Below are 16,245 nucleotides of genomic sequence, written 5' to 3'. Positions count from 1 at the left end.
CAGTCTTATGCTGAAGAAAGGAGTCTGGAATGAAGGTATTTTAGAGGCAACAGCATATAAATCCACACTGATAAACAGAAATACAATGTAAGCCACATAGGCAATTTTACATTTTCTAGCAGTCACATAAAAAGTAAAAATGGGTGGAATTAGTTTACATATATACATATATATAAACTAAAGCAAAATTATGTGTATATATACACACACACATATATATATTACACACACATATATATGTATTTTTTTGAGATGGAGTCTCCCTCTGTCGCCAGGCTGGGGTGCACTGGTGTGATCTCAGCTCACTGCAACCTCTGCCTCCCACGTTCAAGCTATTCTCCTGCCTCAACCTCCCCAGCAGCTGGGACTACAGGCGCGTGCCACCACGCCCAGCTAAATTTTGTATTTTTACTAGAGACGGGGTTTCACTATGTTGGCCAGGATGGTCTCGATCTCTTGACCTCAGGTGATCCACCCACCTTGGCCCCCCAAAGTACTGGGATTACAGGCGTGAGCCACTGCGCCCGGCCAGTTTTAATATATACATTTTTAACCCAATGTCTGCAAAATATTATTTAAACATGTAATCAGTATTCAAATTACGAGGTTATTCTGTTTTTCATACAAGTCTTTGAACTCTGGTGTGTATTTTATACATATTGCATATCTCATTTCCAACTATCCACATGACAAATGATCAACAGCCACTCGTGGTTACCTACTGGATAGCAAAGGGAGGGTATTTAAAGCTATGGGAATGGATGAGTGGAGGGAAGTGCAGGAATGGGTCTTGCATCATTGAACATCTAGATTTTGAATAGAAGAGGAGGAGCTGACAAATGAGACAGCAAATGAGATAGGCCAGCAAAGTGGGAGGAACACAAGGCAAGCACGGTGCCAAGGAGGCTAGAAAGGAGGGGCTGTCCCCTGCATCAATTGATAGAAGCTGAGTAAGATGATAGAGAAGTGACTAATGTATTTGGAAAGATGGAGTTATTACTCATCTCGGCAAGACAGTTTTATTAGACTGGGAGCTCCTCCGCTGGAGTTGAAGAGAGAATGGATGGTGAAAGTGGAGATATGTACAGACATCTCAAAGGCAGCACCTGATCCTTGACACTCTCTCCTACCTCCTTCTCTCCCTAAATTTTGATCTCTACAGGGGGCCCAAGCTAGAAATCTGGGAGGCACTCTCAAGTCCTTCCTCTCTTTCAGATCGCATAGGCTATTATTTACAGTTATTCCCATTTTACCTCCTAAATAATTACCGATTGTTTCTTCTGTGCCATTCCTGCTTTTTATTGCCGACAGGCCCTCACCATCTCTAATCGTTACGACTGCAGCATCTTCCTAATAATCCTCAGTTTTCAGCGTCTAGCTTTGACGCCCTCAAAATTCTGTTAGTAAAGCCCGAGTGCCCCCAGAAAGCGACGATGGTGCTGTGCTGGCAGACTGAATGTTTTTTAAACACAAAGCTTGCAGTCGTGCTGCTGTGGTAGAAATCCTTGCATGGCTCTTCTTGAAACAGGTTTAGTGTTTCTACTCTTGAGTTCCTTCTCTCTCGTTCAATACAAACACGCACACAACCAGTTCTGTTTCATGCTTTTGTCTTTATTATCCCTCATAACTGCCCACCCCGCCACCAACCCACTCAAACAAGCACCCTGACTGGCTCATTCTTACTCATTCTAGCCTGGGTTTCAACTTCAAGGAGCTTCAGCGCCCCTCACTCCCTTGCCCCAAAAGCTGGTTAAACTGTGCACCTTTTCTCCCCTTTTCAAATGCCCTTTCCAGATATTTCTGTGGAACTCAGTGCCATTTTCTGCCGCTGTTCTCCCCACATTCATTCATCATGTTGAGTTTTAAAAGTACTAGATTCTGTCGATTTCTCTCACTGAACTCTGAAATCTTTGAGGTCAGAGAGCTTGCCTCATTCCATTTTGTATTCCCAGTACGTGACACATGGCCGGACACATCAGAAGTTGTCCAACCAAGTTTGTGGGTATTAAGAGTGGTCAAAGACGCTGGGAAGGGCAGTGCCGGGAGAAGGGCAGCGCGCGTCTTGGCTATCCCCCAGCGCAGGTCGAACCACTCCGGAGTCTGGTGTGGAGCCGAGAGGGAGGCCCGCACTTTCTCCCCGCGGAGCTGCGCTGAGTCTGAAATAGGTGTACGCATCAGCGGGGCAGGAAGCGAAAAGACAGTGCGGTAGTTAGCGGAAAGCTGGAAGTGGGCACCTCCAGGGCCTCAGTCACACCAACACAATCACCCAGGGAAAGCGAACCGCACCATGCCTTTTCCTCGCTCCCAGGGTCCGGGCTCCCAGCGCTCGCGGCCGCCTACGTGGGCGTGGCCCTGCGTGACCTGCCGGGGCGTCACGTGAACGCCCGGAGTCATGTGACCGCCGTCTTGGTTGTGCTCTGCGGGCGCTGCTTCCTACTGGGGCTTGGGGTTGTCACCGCTTTCCTCTCTCCGTCTCTTGCGAGCGCAATGGAGGAGGAGGATGAGGAAGCGCGGGCGCTCCTGGCAGGCGGCCCCGACGAGGCTGACAGGGGTGCCCCCGCCGCCCCCGGGGCCCTGCCGGCCCTCTGCGACCCCAGTCGCCTGGCGCACCGGCTTTTGGTGCTGTTACTGATGTGCTTCCTTGGCTTCGGTGAGCCGGCCGGGTGGGTTGGGGCTGATCTTTAAGGAGTTCCCGACTTTCTCCTCGAGGTAGATCGTCATCGTGGTCACTGGTGCCACGGGGCCTCAGCGCAGCTTCTGCCTTAAGCGCCTGGGCCTCCTCATTTTCCCCTTTGCGATTCCGGCCACACCTGTGGATGTTGCTAGTTACTCGGCGTCCGGAACGTGGAGGTCGAGGGGCTGAGCTGGGCAAGTTTTGTCGCGCTCCTTTGCTCTTCAGTAAGCCCGAGGGGCTAGCGACTCGCCCCTGAGGCCATAGATATGAAGGTAACTCCAGATTTTCAAGGTTCCTCTCTGGGCACACGTGGTCAGAGGAAATTCAGAAAGCTTTAACTGATCCTAAACGACTTTTGTTTGTTTGGTTTTAGGTGAGACAGGGGCTTGCTCTGTCACCCAGCCCGGAGTGCAGTGCTGTGAACGTGGCTTACTGCAGTCTCCACCTCCTGGGCTCAAGCAATCCTCCCGCCTCAGCCTCCCGAGTAGCTGGGACTGCAGACCGGGCACCACCACACCCGGCTTTATTATTATTATTTTTAGACACAGAGTCTTACAATGTTGTCCAGCGTTTAAAAAACATAAATGATTTCGTCGGCAGTCTTTTATATATTTTTAACCCTCTTTGAGAAAATGTATGAGTGTGTCTTGCTGATAGCTTCAGTGAGTGGATGTTATTCTCTTAATCTTCCACTCTGCCACTGTGAAGCAATCATATTGGACTGGACGTGTGGTAGTCTTGACAACGGTTGGTTTCACTTATGAAATCTGATGATGTCTCTGAAAACAGTTTCTTGATAATTAGAAAAAAATTTTCCTTCCTATGTTACAGTTTTTAATTTATTAAGCAAATATTCTAATATTAATTTGGTATGAATGTGTTTTTCAGGAGGCTAGCTGGAGCCCGTGTAATCAGCAGGTTTAAGAACATTATGGTGGATAACTATGCTACTGCTGAACATATAAGTAGACATGAAGGATGCTTTGGGCTTTGGTTTTCTTACAACTCTTCCCCCCCCCCCCCCCACACCTGTTTTTAGAAGATGATGCCCATCCGTTAGCTTTAAAGCAGGACATTGAATCCTTAAAAGCGACTAAAGCAGGGTTTAGAAACGACAACAACAACAACAAAGAAAGAACAACAATAAAACATTTAAAAAAATTGTCCCTACTCAAGCAGACAGTTTTTGGTAAATTCTGGTTATCTGTCTAGATTTCAGAAGCCAGATTCATACCTTTCTAATGACAATTTTTTATTGTCATTAGAACCAATAGCCTCGTGTACTTGTAGAGTTAGTGGAGCTATGGAGACAACATTATCTTATAGCCTACCAAGGAATCTCAATTATTTTATCTTTAAAATAAATCTGAGTGCATGATCAGATCTCTTCCTACTTCTCTCTTTCCAATTCCCCCGAAGACATTCTTTAATTTAATCCTTTAGAATTTTCAGTTTCATTTTTTTTTTTCTTTCCTGACCCTGTATTCACTAAATTATTTGATTTGGGGTAGTTTGTAGAATTAGAGAACTTGTTTCAAATATTGGTTTTGTAAGAATGGTTATACTCCATTCCTTTGTTCTTAAGCTAACATTATTAGGAAACTGATGAGGTTGTTTGTAAAGTTTTTAGTGTACGTGTGTTTGTAAATAAGGAAATAAAATATAGATGCTTCATGAAGATGTTAATAAAATAGTATGTGTGAAGCATGATGAAAGTAAAATAGAAAAACATTTAATTGTTGATTGTTGACTTATTAATTCAGGTTCCCAATATTTGCTGTGTATGAACAGTACTAATTTATGGAAGTTATTTGATATAACTTAGAAAATACTGGTGGATAAGGAAGTGGTTCAGAAATATTTCTGTAGTGTCAACCCATAGTATCACCATTTAAAATTGTAATTTTAGTAGTAACTGCAACTTGAAACTTTTATATGGAAAGTATTATTACTTACAAAGTATTTGCTCTTTTCTAGGCAGCTATTTTTGCTATGATAATCCTGCTGCCCTTCAGACTCAAGTTAAACGAGTAAGTTAATTTTTCACCTTTGTTTCTTTTGTTTTCTTTAGAGCAAGTGTAGCGGTGGAGGCATTATCAACCCTCTAGTGGCCTAATCTGAAGTGTCCACTGAATCTATTTTGACATCTGTAGTCACCAGATCCACAGGTTGCAAGGGGTTGAACTTTATTCAGTCCATTTATTCAGATAGATACCTGTTGAAGCTCAGTTGAAATGAGTTACCACAAATAATTCATTTATAGCACATATGTGACTTGAAATTGTTTCAGACCTTAGATAAATAATTATGTGGTATTTCCACAGTGTTGTCAAAAATACGAGCAGGTTTTTGTTTGCATTTCACTCTCCCAGCGCTTAGTCAACTAAATGACAAATGATTTGGTAAGATAGCTTTTTGCCTTCTTAAATAGGTTTTAGTTGTTATTTCGTTTTTTAAATATGGATACTGATTGCAGAGGATTGTCCATGTCAGGATTTTTAGTCTAGTTTTGTATTGTAAAAACATACTTGATGTACAGTTTTTTAGGTATTTAGATAGTCTCTTTTCTTTGTAGGTTCTTTTTAACCTTTGCACAGGGAAAATGAATAGGTTGACCCTTTTCATTCTAGAATGAAAGAGAAAGGAAGTAGGAGGAGCATGCTTGAGGGGATAGAGAGGGTAGGGTAGGTAGGGATAGGCTGAGATTATCCTTGTATATGTGGGTGGAGTCCCAATACAGGTAGTATATAGAAGACATAGACAGAAGTGGCCCCTGTAGCAGTGTGTCTGATCCTGGAATCCAGGAAGCCCCTGAAATGGCATGTGAACTCAAGAAGTTCCCAGGGTTCCCAGGTGTGACTGTTTTTCTGGGTCAGGGGCCATAGCTTTCATGAGATTCTCAAGGAAGTTAGTGAGACTTACAAATGGTTAAAAAAAAAAACTTGCCCTTTACAGACAGGAGAATGTAACTGCTTTCCACTTTAGATTGTCATATTTTGATTTGTTAGTTGCTAAACTTAACTGTTTGGGAAAAAATGTTTTTATTTTCTTTTCATATAGGATATGCAAGTGAATACCACAAAATTCATGCTGCTGTATGCCTGGTATTCTTGGCCCAATGTAGTTTTGTGTTTCTTTGGTGGCTTTTTGATAGACCGAGTATTTGGAATACGGTAAGCTTGTAAAGAAACTATGGGTAAATCTTACCTCACTGTTAGAAAAATACAGAGCTAGATTAAGGTATTTCTAGAAAGAACTGAATAAAGTTCTGTATTAACTATGATAATTTGCATGAGTTTTTAAAAAACAATTTTTGTATCTCTGGAATTGGTTTTTGAAACTTGGTATTTCAGTTAAGGTCAGGACTAGAAAATGCTGATGGTATAAGGTAACCATCAGTTATCTATAGTAAAATTATACTCACCCTGGGGAATCAGATAAACCAGGTTCTGAATCCCATCATTGCCACTTGGTCATCTTCCTGGCTGTTCTGAGCTGTTCGCAGCTTCCTGAGCTTCGGCTCTCTCATTGCTAAAATATAGATGATTCCTGCCTCGCAAGGTGGTTATGAGGATTAAGTGAGAGATGGATGTACAGTATCTGGCACATAGGTAGTATGTGCTTCTTCCAGCCCCAGTGAGATTTTCTATTTCTGCTTTCCTTGGGGTATAAAACATTCTGTGACCACTTTTATTAGATGCTGAGGAAGGAATAACACTGTAAGCTTTGCCACTGTTCATCCTTACTATTGTGTGTATGTTGTTAGTGAAACTGAAGAGGAATATAGACTGGGAATATTTTCAGAAGACAGAGACCAAGATGATGAAAGGTCTTCAAACCATGTCTAGTGGATAAAAATTAAAGAAACTTTAAGAGTTTACACCTGGGGACTAACTTTTCAAATTTTTGAAGAGTTAGAATATGAGGGAAGAATTAAATTTATTTTGTTTGGTCTCGAGAGAGAATTGGCTTGAAGCTTCTGGGGAACAGATTCCTTTTAATATGAGGAGTTTGCTTGGTCAGATTGGCAGGAGATGACAAAAATTGTCTTGGGACCATAGTGAGTTTTCCAGTGCTAGAGAACATTCATTCACAAGCATCTTGAGAGAGAGTTAAGTTTAAGAAGTATGGTTTACCCTGATGGCCTTTAAGGACTCTTCTAATACTGGCCTTTTATTATTCTAGGGCAACATTAATCAGATGTCCAGATTGTGGGATGTTAGATTTGTATAACATGGTTGATATTTGTCCTTTTAAATATCGGTTTTAGTTACCAAGAATTATAACCACTTAAAATTACTTACTGTAAAATTCCTTGGAATCAATCCTAAACTCTTAATGGAAATTTTCTGAAGAATTTACATTTTTAAATAGTTTTGACCCTGGGAACTTCTTGAAGATTAGTTGATTAGCTTTATTTAAGCGATGATAATGATTTAAACTAATATATGCCATTGCTGAAGCCTCTGGAATCCCCTTAGAAGTCCAGACTTCTGTAGATTCGCATTTAGCCTGAGAGTTGCTGGCTTCAGAGGGAGATGAGCCCTTTATTTTTCTTTCTTTGGAGGAAATGCAGAGGGGGCAAAGAGAACCAAAATGAATTACTATTAAAGGACTTTGTGATTACGAATACTAATGTAAACAGAAATTAAGATTTTTTTTCTCTTTCTCTTTCTCATTCTCATTCTTTCTTTCCCAAACAGATGGGGCACAATCATTTTTAGCTGCTTTGTTTGCCTTGGACAGGTAAGGAAGGTCAAAACATTCATTGATGATTGACAGTGACTTATAAATTCTTATCTAATTAATTCAGTTGGCAAAGATGTGTTTAATTAATACCTAGCTTAATTAAGCAGAACCCATAAATGCCCATGTGATATAATCCATAGTCTATTTTAAGCCTTGAAATAAATGAACATTAATATTTGAACTTCACAGATTTATTAAGGAGGAATATTAAAACCATTGTAGAAGTTGAGATTTATCACATTCCTTTTGCTTCTTTTTAATACCTTGAATTTACTTTTTCATTGATTTGACATGAACTTCTACATTATAGGTTGTTTTTGCTCTGGGTGGAATATTTAATGTGTTTTGGCTGATGGAATTTGGAAGATTTGTATTTGGGTAAGTTATGCATAATTTAATTTATCCTAATGTATTATTGTTTTAGTATTCATCTATGAAAGATCTTTAAAAAACATTGTCTCTTCTGGGGAATTACTTCAAATCCTTGAAACCTAGCTTCATATGCATAAGAATATTTCTTAGTTGTCTTAGTTTTCCTTTAAAATATGCAACAATTTTGAGTGGTCCTAATCAACTCTGTGTGGGATTTGAGTATTAAATAGTTCTCTAGAAATGATATTTTTCCCAGACATTTTGCCTGTTCTGTTGTATTAAAGACTATGATTTGAAACACATTTAGAAAAGTATAGACCATCGATTTCTAGGTTGGTGACTAATGGACATTTCACTCTTTCTTAGCGAGTGATGTGAGGGTCCTTTCAACCCTGTCCAAGAGCTTTGCTTGAATGATCACAATATGTGTAAGCTGACTATTTTGTGTGAATTCTTATAGACCAGTTGTTCTACCTGAATTGCATTGTCTCTTCGGTAAGCCTATTCTGAGACCAGCCTTGGGCTTGCTGCCCTGAGGGACCCAGATGACAGAACTGACTCAGTCTTAAAAGCATAACTTATTCAAGCTTTGCACAGGTATCAGGAGCACGTAGACATAGATGACATACCACAAGAAGTACCATAAATGAGAGAGAAGGAAGCAGAATGTATGTAAAAGTATGACAGGGATTCAGAAATAGAAACGTGGTCAGAAATGGCCTTACAGATGAAGTAGGCCTTGATAGAAGTACAGGATTTGGATTAGCAGAAGAGAGGCAGAATATTTTTGGGCTAGGACAGAGTCACAAGAAATAAGACTATTTCTTAGTTGTCTTAAGACTCTTTCTTAGTCCTTAATACTGAGGTGGCCTCGGTGTAAGGATATGGAGGAAGGAAGCTCCTAACTGAAGGTGCTTGGAGGAGAATCGTAAATATTGAAACTTACTGAAGGAAAATTAAAACCCAGGAAGTAGGAGGGTGTTGAATATGGAAAGTGAATGGGGGGATTGATTGATGGAGAGCTTTGCATATTGTTCTGAAAAGTGAGTTTTTATGTTTTCACAAAGCACGGACCACTTTTCCCACATCTGCATTTTATATAACATCGATGGTAATGTGGTAACCAAGATGACTCCTTTTATTGCCTGTCATGGTTATTATTGCAGTATATCATGTGACTCCAACACTTAGCAGTATAAAACTACCATTTCATTATGCTCACGGACTTTGTGGGCAGGAATTCAGACAAAGTGTAGCAAGGACAGCTTGTCTTTGCCTCCAGTGTCTGGGGCCTCAGCTGGAAAGATTCATGGGAGGGTGGGAGCTGAGATCATCTGAAAGCTTATTGACTCACATGTTTGGCACCTGGACTGGGATGCCTCAAACACTGGGACTGCTGACTGGGGCACTTACATGTGGCCTCTCTTTGTGGGTTGCTGTCTCACAGCATGGGGGTAGTGGCTCAGGGCTCCAAGTGCGAGGGTCGGGGTGAAAAGATGATGTCACCTTTTATAACTGAGCCTTGGGATCACACTGCCTCATTTCCACCATATTCTATTGGTTGAAATAGTCACAAGCCCACTTGGATTCAAGGGGAGGGGACAGAGACCCCATCTCTTGATAGGAGAAGTGCCATGCTAACTGTAGTATTTCTTTAAAATTGTGACTTCTGTGTTTTTTTTTTCTATTTTTAGGATTGGTGGAGAGTCCTTAGCAGTTGCCCAGAATACATATGCTGTGAGCTGGTTTAAAGGCAAAGAATTAAACCTGGTGTTTGGACTTCAACTTAGCATGGCTAGAATTGTAAGTATAATGAAAAGCCTGATGAAGCCAAATGGGAAGCAAAAGATTAAATCTTATAGTTATCTCTTAAAAGTCACAGGATGAAATGGATTTGTGTATGGTAAATTAGATATTAACTTTTATGGATTTCTCTAGAACACAGCATGGCATTTACCTTGAGTAAAGCATTCCTAACCTTATTTCATCTAGCAAACAGTCTAAAATGGCTATGTACATTCATTAGTTCAAAGAATCTGAGCATAGGGAGGGATCCTGTAAGTTTTGTTGTCTAATTTCTTACCCATTTTTGGCATCCCTGCTAGAACCTCTCCACGTATGGCTGTCCAGGTTCTGTTTGCAATATTTCGAGGGATTGCAAGCTTGCTCTGTGATGAAGCAGCCCACCTACTTCAATGAACTTTATGAAGCATAACCTCACATAGCGATAAACCTCCCTTTACGAGTAGCTTTTACTGATGGCTCTGACTTTTGCTGTCTGTAGGTAAAGTTTACTTCCTCTGCTGTGCATCAACGCTTTGCTCCTTTGTAGACAGCTCTTAAGTTCTTGGTTATATGTGCTCGTTTCTTGTGGTTGTCTGAGCCATATGACATGGATCTCAGCTCCCTTACTGTGGTGCTCATGCCTCTCTGAACTTATCTCAGTTAGCCAGTACTCCTGTTTGTATTTGGAACCTAGAGATAATCATGGTGTTTCAGGTTTGGTCTTAGAGGCTATGTAGGGGGAACAACATTATGGGTTTTGTTTGTTTGTTTGTTTGATTGAGACAGAGTCTCACTTTGTTGCCCAAGCTAGAGTGCAGTGGTGCTATCTTGGCTCATTGCAGCCTCGACCTCCCAGGCTTAAGTGATTTTCCCACCTCAGCCTACAGAGTAGTGGGGACTACAGATGTGCACCACCCCGCCCAGCTAATTTTTGTATTTTTTGTAAAGACAACATTATGTTTTTATTAATGCAGACTATAAGGTGTGTTGGCAGTCCCAAATCCCATTAGGGTTTTTTCCCTCGTTCCCATGAATAGAGTGTTAAAAAATTTTTTTTTTTGCCACTAAACATCAAGTTTTCAAGCTTTGACTTTTAGTATATGTGCTGCCAAGGCGAGCAGACTCTTCGACTTTTAATAAGTGTCGTGAAAATACAACATAGTCTCAGGGAATAAGAAATTCAATATAAAAATATTTTAATATAATATGTGAGTATTTCTATATTTTTATACATGTAGGTTCTTTCTGATTTTTCACTATTACAAATAGTGCTATAGTCTAACACTCTCGCTGTGAAAGTTCTATGCATCTCTTTTAGTCTCCTTAGGCTAAGTGGCTAGGAATGGAATTATTAAGTCAGAGTATTTGTTAGGTCATCTGAGGACTATTGAGAGACATTTCCACATTATCATTTCAGAGATGTTTACATCCCCATCTGTGGGATATGAGAGGATCCCTTTTATTGTAGCATTGATAGTACAGGCTATTAATTACTTTTAAAAAATTACTTTATCACTTTGATAGGAAACAGCGAAATATTTGAATTTGTAGTTCTTTGGTAAATCTTGGTTTTCCAAGTTTTCTAAATTTTACCTATAAGGATATTCCCAAAGCTTCACTATGAGTCTTGTGCAAGTCAAGATATGTTTGTGGCAGTTTGTGAATCTAGTTGTCCAATAACTTTTTAAAGAAGGAAGTGAAATCAGTTGAGCAAGACTCAACTGACTTCATTCTGGTTACTAGAACATCAGGTTCTTTTCTGTGTCATTTTAAGTTAGCTATAATTCACTAAGCTGCGTTCTGAGGAGTTTTAAGTTTCTCTCTTTCTCTACGTATGTATATTCTTTTGATGAGAGAGCTGATAGGATTGCTAATGGAAAATATGTAGAGTGTGGGGGAAAACGACGGAGGCAGTCAGGATGACTGCAGTTTTGCCTAAGCAACTGTAAGCACTGTAACCTAGTGCTTGATACTCTGCGCACCATCCCCCAAACCAGCTCCTGCTGTAGTTTTCACATCTTCAGTTAAAGGCAACTGGGTTTTGGTCATGTTAGGTTAGACGTGCCTGCCATTCGTCCAAGTGGAAATGTTGAGTAGGCAGTTGCATATATGGGTGTAGAACTCAGGGGAAAAATCTGGACAAGTGATATAAGTTCAGGAGCAAGGAAAATGCTACTTAAAATTGCAAAACTTGGTAAGTAAGATCACCAAGAGTGTGGATGTTGAAAGAAAAGAGATAATGTCAGTTACCAAGCCCTGGGGCACTTCCCACATTTGCAGGTTGAGAAGATCGAGATGGAGCCAACAAAAGCGCTCCACTGGGATGGGCGGAAAGGCAAGGGGGAAACTACAGGCTGTGGTATCCCAAAACCCAAGAAAAGAAATCAAGGTGGAGAGGATGTCAACTGCGTGAAATACTATTGATAGGCCAGACACTATTGAAGACTGTGAAATGTACATGCCTTCAACAATATTCTCATAGCAAATACAGTAGCAAATTTCACATGGCTGTTTCTTATAAAATACTAGCTAATGGTGTTATTCAAATGAACCACAAGGTAAACAGAGACCTACTGGAAGCTTTCTCTAATACCATCAAAAATGTAAATTCATGGCTGGGCGTGGTGGCTCACGCCTGTAATCCCAAAACTTTGGGAGGCTGAGGCGGGCGGATCACGAGGTCAGGAGATCGAGACCATCCTGGCTAACACTGAAACCCCGTCTCTACTAAAAATACAAAAAAAATTAGCTGGCGTGGTGGCGGGTGCCTGGCGCCTGTAGTCCCAGCTACCGGGAGGCTGAGGCAGGAGAATGGCATGAACCCGGGAGGCAGAGCTTGCAGTGAGCCGAGATCATGCTGCTGCATGCCAGCCTGGGCGACAGAGCGAGACTCCGTCTCACCGAAAAAAAAAACAAACAAAAAAACATATACATATATGTATGTATATATAAATTCCTCAAAGACAGGATGTTGCGTTAATAATCCTTTCATTCCAAAATATCTATTAAATTACTATTTAAAATCTCTATTAACTATTTAAAATATCTATTAAATAAAATAACATGACCTGGCTTATCAAGTGCCCAATAAATGTTTCTTGAAATAATGAGTTTTCAAGTAACAATAGTGAAGGAAAATTGGAAGGGTGCTGGATCTCCAATCCCGAGCTAAGACATGAATACTAAGAAAAATGAGAAGTCCATTGAAGGTATATGGTATATACTAATAGTTCAGGTGTCTAAATGCAATCAAACTCAAAAGCTCAGGCAATAGAAAAATCATGGAGAGGTGAAGTCAGGACCTCTGTGGTCATTCTGGAGGCTGCATAGGGAACAAGAGAAGCACAAAAAAGACGGAACTTATGTCACCCCCAGCAGCCCTATAATGGAATAGCTCTTGGCCGTTTTGATCATAAAATCATCTTACATGGATACTAAATACATAAATCAGATAAAAGTTGAGCAGCATTGGCTGAAACTGAGGTGGCTACCTGAGATCTGGCTCATTTCACCTCAAGATCTCCCTACCACTCTCATAATCCCTAAAGTGCCTCTGAGAAGCCCCTGAGATTCCCTTCTAGAAACTCAGGGTAATTTATATGCAAATATATCTATGCTCTGACCACTTCCCACTGTGCCCACTGCTGACCACCTAGTGCTAGGCCCAATCATCTCTGTTCCGGATTATTGCTATAGCTCCCTAACTGGTGCCTTTGCTTTTGCCTTGTGGTCTGTTCTGAATGTAGGGTGAGTCTGCCAGTATGAGTCTGTCAAAGTATCATGCCACTTCTCTACTCAAACCCGAGTGGCTTCCCATCTCACACAGAATAAAAACTGAAAGTCCTCCTGTAACTCCCCTTCCCACTATTTCCTCACTGGGAACTCATCTCATCTTCTCCCTTCTCCATTTGCACTGTTCCAGCCTCTGCTCTCCTTGCCATTCCTTGAACTCTCCAGGCAAGCTCCTCTTGGGGCCTGTGCAGTGGCTCTTCCTTCTTGCTGGAGTGCTCCTCCCTCAGATATCCCCATAGTTCGTTTCCTGCAAGTTTACACTCCAAAGTCACTTTCAGTTGGGAGGCCGCCACTCCCAATTTTATATTCTCCTTTCCAGCTTTTTTTTTTCTTATTTTTTAAAAGTACTTGTCAATATTTAATATACTAGATATTTTACTTTTTTTTTTTAAAAAAACCAAAATAAGTTGGATATTTTTATGCTTTCTTCTTCTTCTTTTTCTTTTTTTTTTTCAGACGGAGTCTTGCTCTGTTGCCCGGGCTAGAGTGCAATGGCGTGATATTGGCTCACTGCAACCTCTGCCATCCAGGTTCAAGCAGTTCTCCTGCCTCAGCCTCCCGAGTAGTTGGGATTATAGGCGTGTGCCACCATGCCCGGCTAATTTTTGTATTTTTAGTAGAGACAGGGTTTCACCACGTTGGCCAGGCTAGACTCAAACTCCTGATCCACCCGCCTTGGCCTCCCAAAATGCTGGGATTACAGGCATGAGCCACTGTGGCTGGCCACTTTATTCTTTATTATATTCCCAATACCTGAAACAGTGGCTGGCATGTAATAGGGGCTCAGTAATTGCTCAGTGAATGAATAAATGAATGAAGAATCATCTATTATAACTTTTACTGTCCTCTTTATGGACATTCAGAGGAAGATGTTTTTCCCCAGATTTCAGTGCCAGGAAAAGTTGGGCTTTTTCTGTTACTGACATATTTTTGTCTTAGATATGCTGGATTTTATAACTCATGTTTCACTTTTGCTTTGGCTGGTAGGAAGTTCTACATGTACTATGTTATTTTTTTATACTAGTAGTTTCTAATAAATTGGCTTTTTTTTTTTTCCTGTGGTAATTATCTGTGGCTTTATCTTGGTTTGTCAATTTTTTCTTGTAGTATTTTTTAAGGAAATTACCTCCTGTTTAATTTGGATCCTGTTATACCTATTTCTGAGCCACCTCAAATCCCTTTTTTTTGAATAAAGCAGAGGTATATATGATTGAAAACACTGTTGATTTTTTTCCCTTTTCATTTAGGGAAGTACCGTAAACATGAACCTCATGGGATGGCTGTATTCTAAGATCGAAGCTTTGTTAGGTTCTGCTGGTCACACAACCCTTGGGATCACACTTATGATTGGTGAGTGAATCCCATGTCCCACATCTCCCTTCTCCTGAAAGCTTGTTATAGGAAGTATCGTAGCAGGGAGGAAGGAACACTGGAATTTGTGTCTACTTTGGTTATAGTGTTATCTCCATGGTTCTAATGAACTCTTTGACACAACTAGAAGTAGGCTATCATTTACCCCATTTGTATATTAAATTCCACTTTCTAAAAATGGATTTAAAATTTCTTAAAATGGATGGCCTTATTCCTTGTTATCTACTTTATTTTATTTTTATTTTTATTTTTGAAACAGTCTTGCTCTGTTGCTCAGGGTGGAGTACAGTGGCGCGATCTCAGCTCACTGCAACCTCCACCTCCCAGGGTCAAGCAATTCTCCTGCCTCAACCTCCCGAGTAGCTGGGATTACAGGCTCCTGCCATCATGCCTGGCTAATTTTTGTATTTTTAGTGGAGACAGAGTTTCACCATGTTGGCCAGGCTGGTCTCGAACTCCTGACCTCAGGGGATCCACTCACCTCGGCCTCTCAAAGTGCTGGGATTACAGGCGTGAGCCACCGCTCCCGGGCTGTTGCCTACTTTAATATTGTCATTTGCATCTCATACATATGAAGAGATTATGTATGTAAAAACTCTTTGAGAACAACCTGAGAATTTATTCAGGTAAGATGTTAATTAAAAGTTTATAGCAGCGGTGGCTCACACCTATAATCCCGGCACTTTGGGAGGCTAAGGTGGGCAGATCACCTGAGATTGGGAGTTCGAGACCAGCTTGATGAACACGGAGAAATCCTGTTTCTACTAAAAATACAAAGATTAGCCGGGCATGGTGGTACATGCCTGTAATCCCAGCTACTCGGGAGGCTGAGTCAGGAGAATCGCTTCAACCTGGGAGGCAGAGGTTGAGGTGAGCTGAGATCATGCCATTGCACTCCAGCCTGGGCAACAAGAGCGAAACTCTGTCTTCAAAAAAACAAAAACAAAAACAAACAAACAAAAAACCAACCAAACCGAAAAAAATGTCCATAGCATAAGGGAGAATTGTTTTCTTTAATCAAATACTGACCTTTTCAGTCAGTGTGCCTGGAGAGCTTAGATTTTTTGGAAGTCTGATGTGATACGGTATGGTTGAAAAACTACTAAGTTGGGAGTCAGGAGCCCTAGGCTCTAATGCTAGCTCTAACTAGTTCTGTCATCTTGGACAAGGAAGTTAACCTTCTGTGTCTCAGTTTTCTTTTCTGTAAAATTACAATTGTTTCAACAAGATTGTATAGGTCACTACTGTCCCTAAGTTCTCTTGGCTAAGGCTCTGTGGTGCTAGTTGCTGTGTGGGTCACTGGGAAGGACACGAGGCTTTCTAGGTTTACCACTTTTGCTTTTTCTCTGGGCAGGCAGTTTGTCTCATTGAACCCCATGGTGTGCTTTTGGCTGTTTGCAGGACTCTAGAGAGACCTGTGTGATGATAGGGTGAAAGTTCTGTGCCCAAGATGTGCACATCTTTTATTCCCATTTTCCCCGATTTTTAAATGGACACATAAT

The 16,245-nt window shown here is 41.0% G+C and overlaps 1 protein-coding gene across 4 annotated transcripts in view; it reads left to right on the top strand.

Annotated features, from left to right (window-relative positions):
* MFSD1 (major facilitator superfamily domain containing 1) overlaps positions 1-16,245 on the top strand; it is a 130,682-nt gene that overhangs the window by 101,168 nt on the left and 13,269 nt on the right. For 2 of the 4 annotated variants that reach the window (XM_073023490.1, XM_073023489.1), the window contains exons 2-7: positions 4,652-4,704; positions 5,735-5,847; positions 7,378-7,420; positions 7,734-7,801; positions 9,490-9,598; positions 14,620-14,722. In XM_073023490.1, the coding sequence (XP_072879591.1) occupies positions 5,738-5,847; positions 7,378-7,420; positions 7,734-7,801; positions 9,490-9,598; positions 14,620-14,722 (433 nt within the window). In that variant the 5' untranslated portion in view covers positions 4,652-4,704; positions 5,735-5,737. Of the gene's footprint in view, positions 1-2,383; positions 2,651-2,682; positions 2,947-4,651; positions 4,705-5,734; positions 5,848-7,377; positions 7,421-7,733; positions 7,802-9,489; positions 9,599-14,619; positions 14,723-16,245 lie in introns of those variants that run through there. The other 2 variants (XM_008008559.3, XM_038002666.2) reach the window with 2 other exon arrangements.

The sequence above is a fragment of the Chlorocebus sabaeus genome, chromosome 15 (genome assembly GCF_047675955.1).
Source record: "Chlorocebus sabaeus isolate Y175 chromosome 15, mChlSab1.0.hap1, whole genome shotgun sequence".
In the NCBI taxonomy this organism is placed as follows: Eukaryota; Metazoa; Chordata; class Mammalia; order Primates; family Cercopithecidae; genus Chlorocebus; species Chlorocebus sabaeus.
The sequence above is the reverse complement of the archived record's forward strand: the minus strand, read 5'-3'. Positions and strand labels throughout refer to the sequence as shown.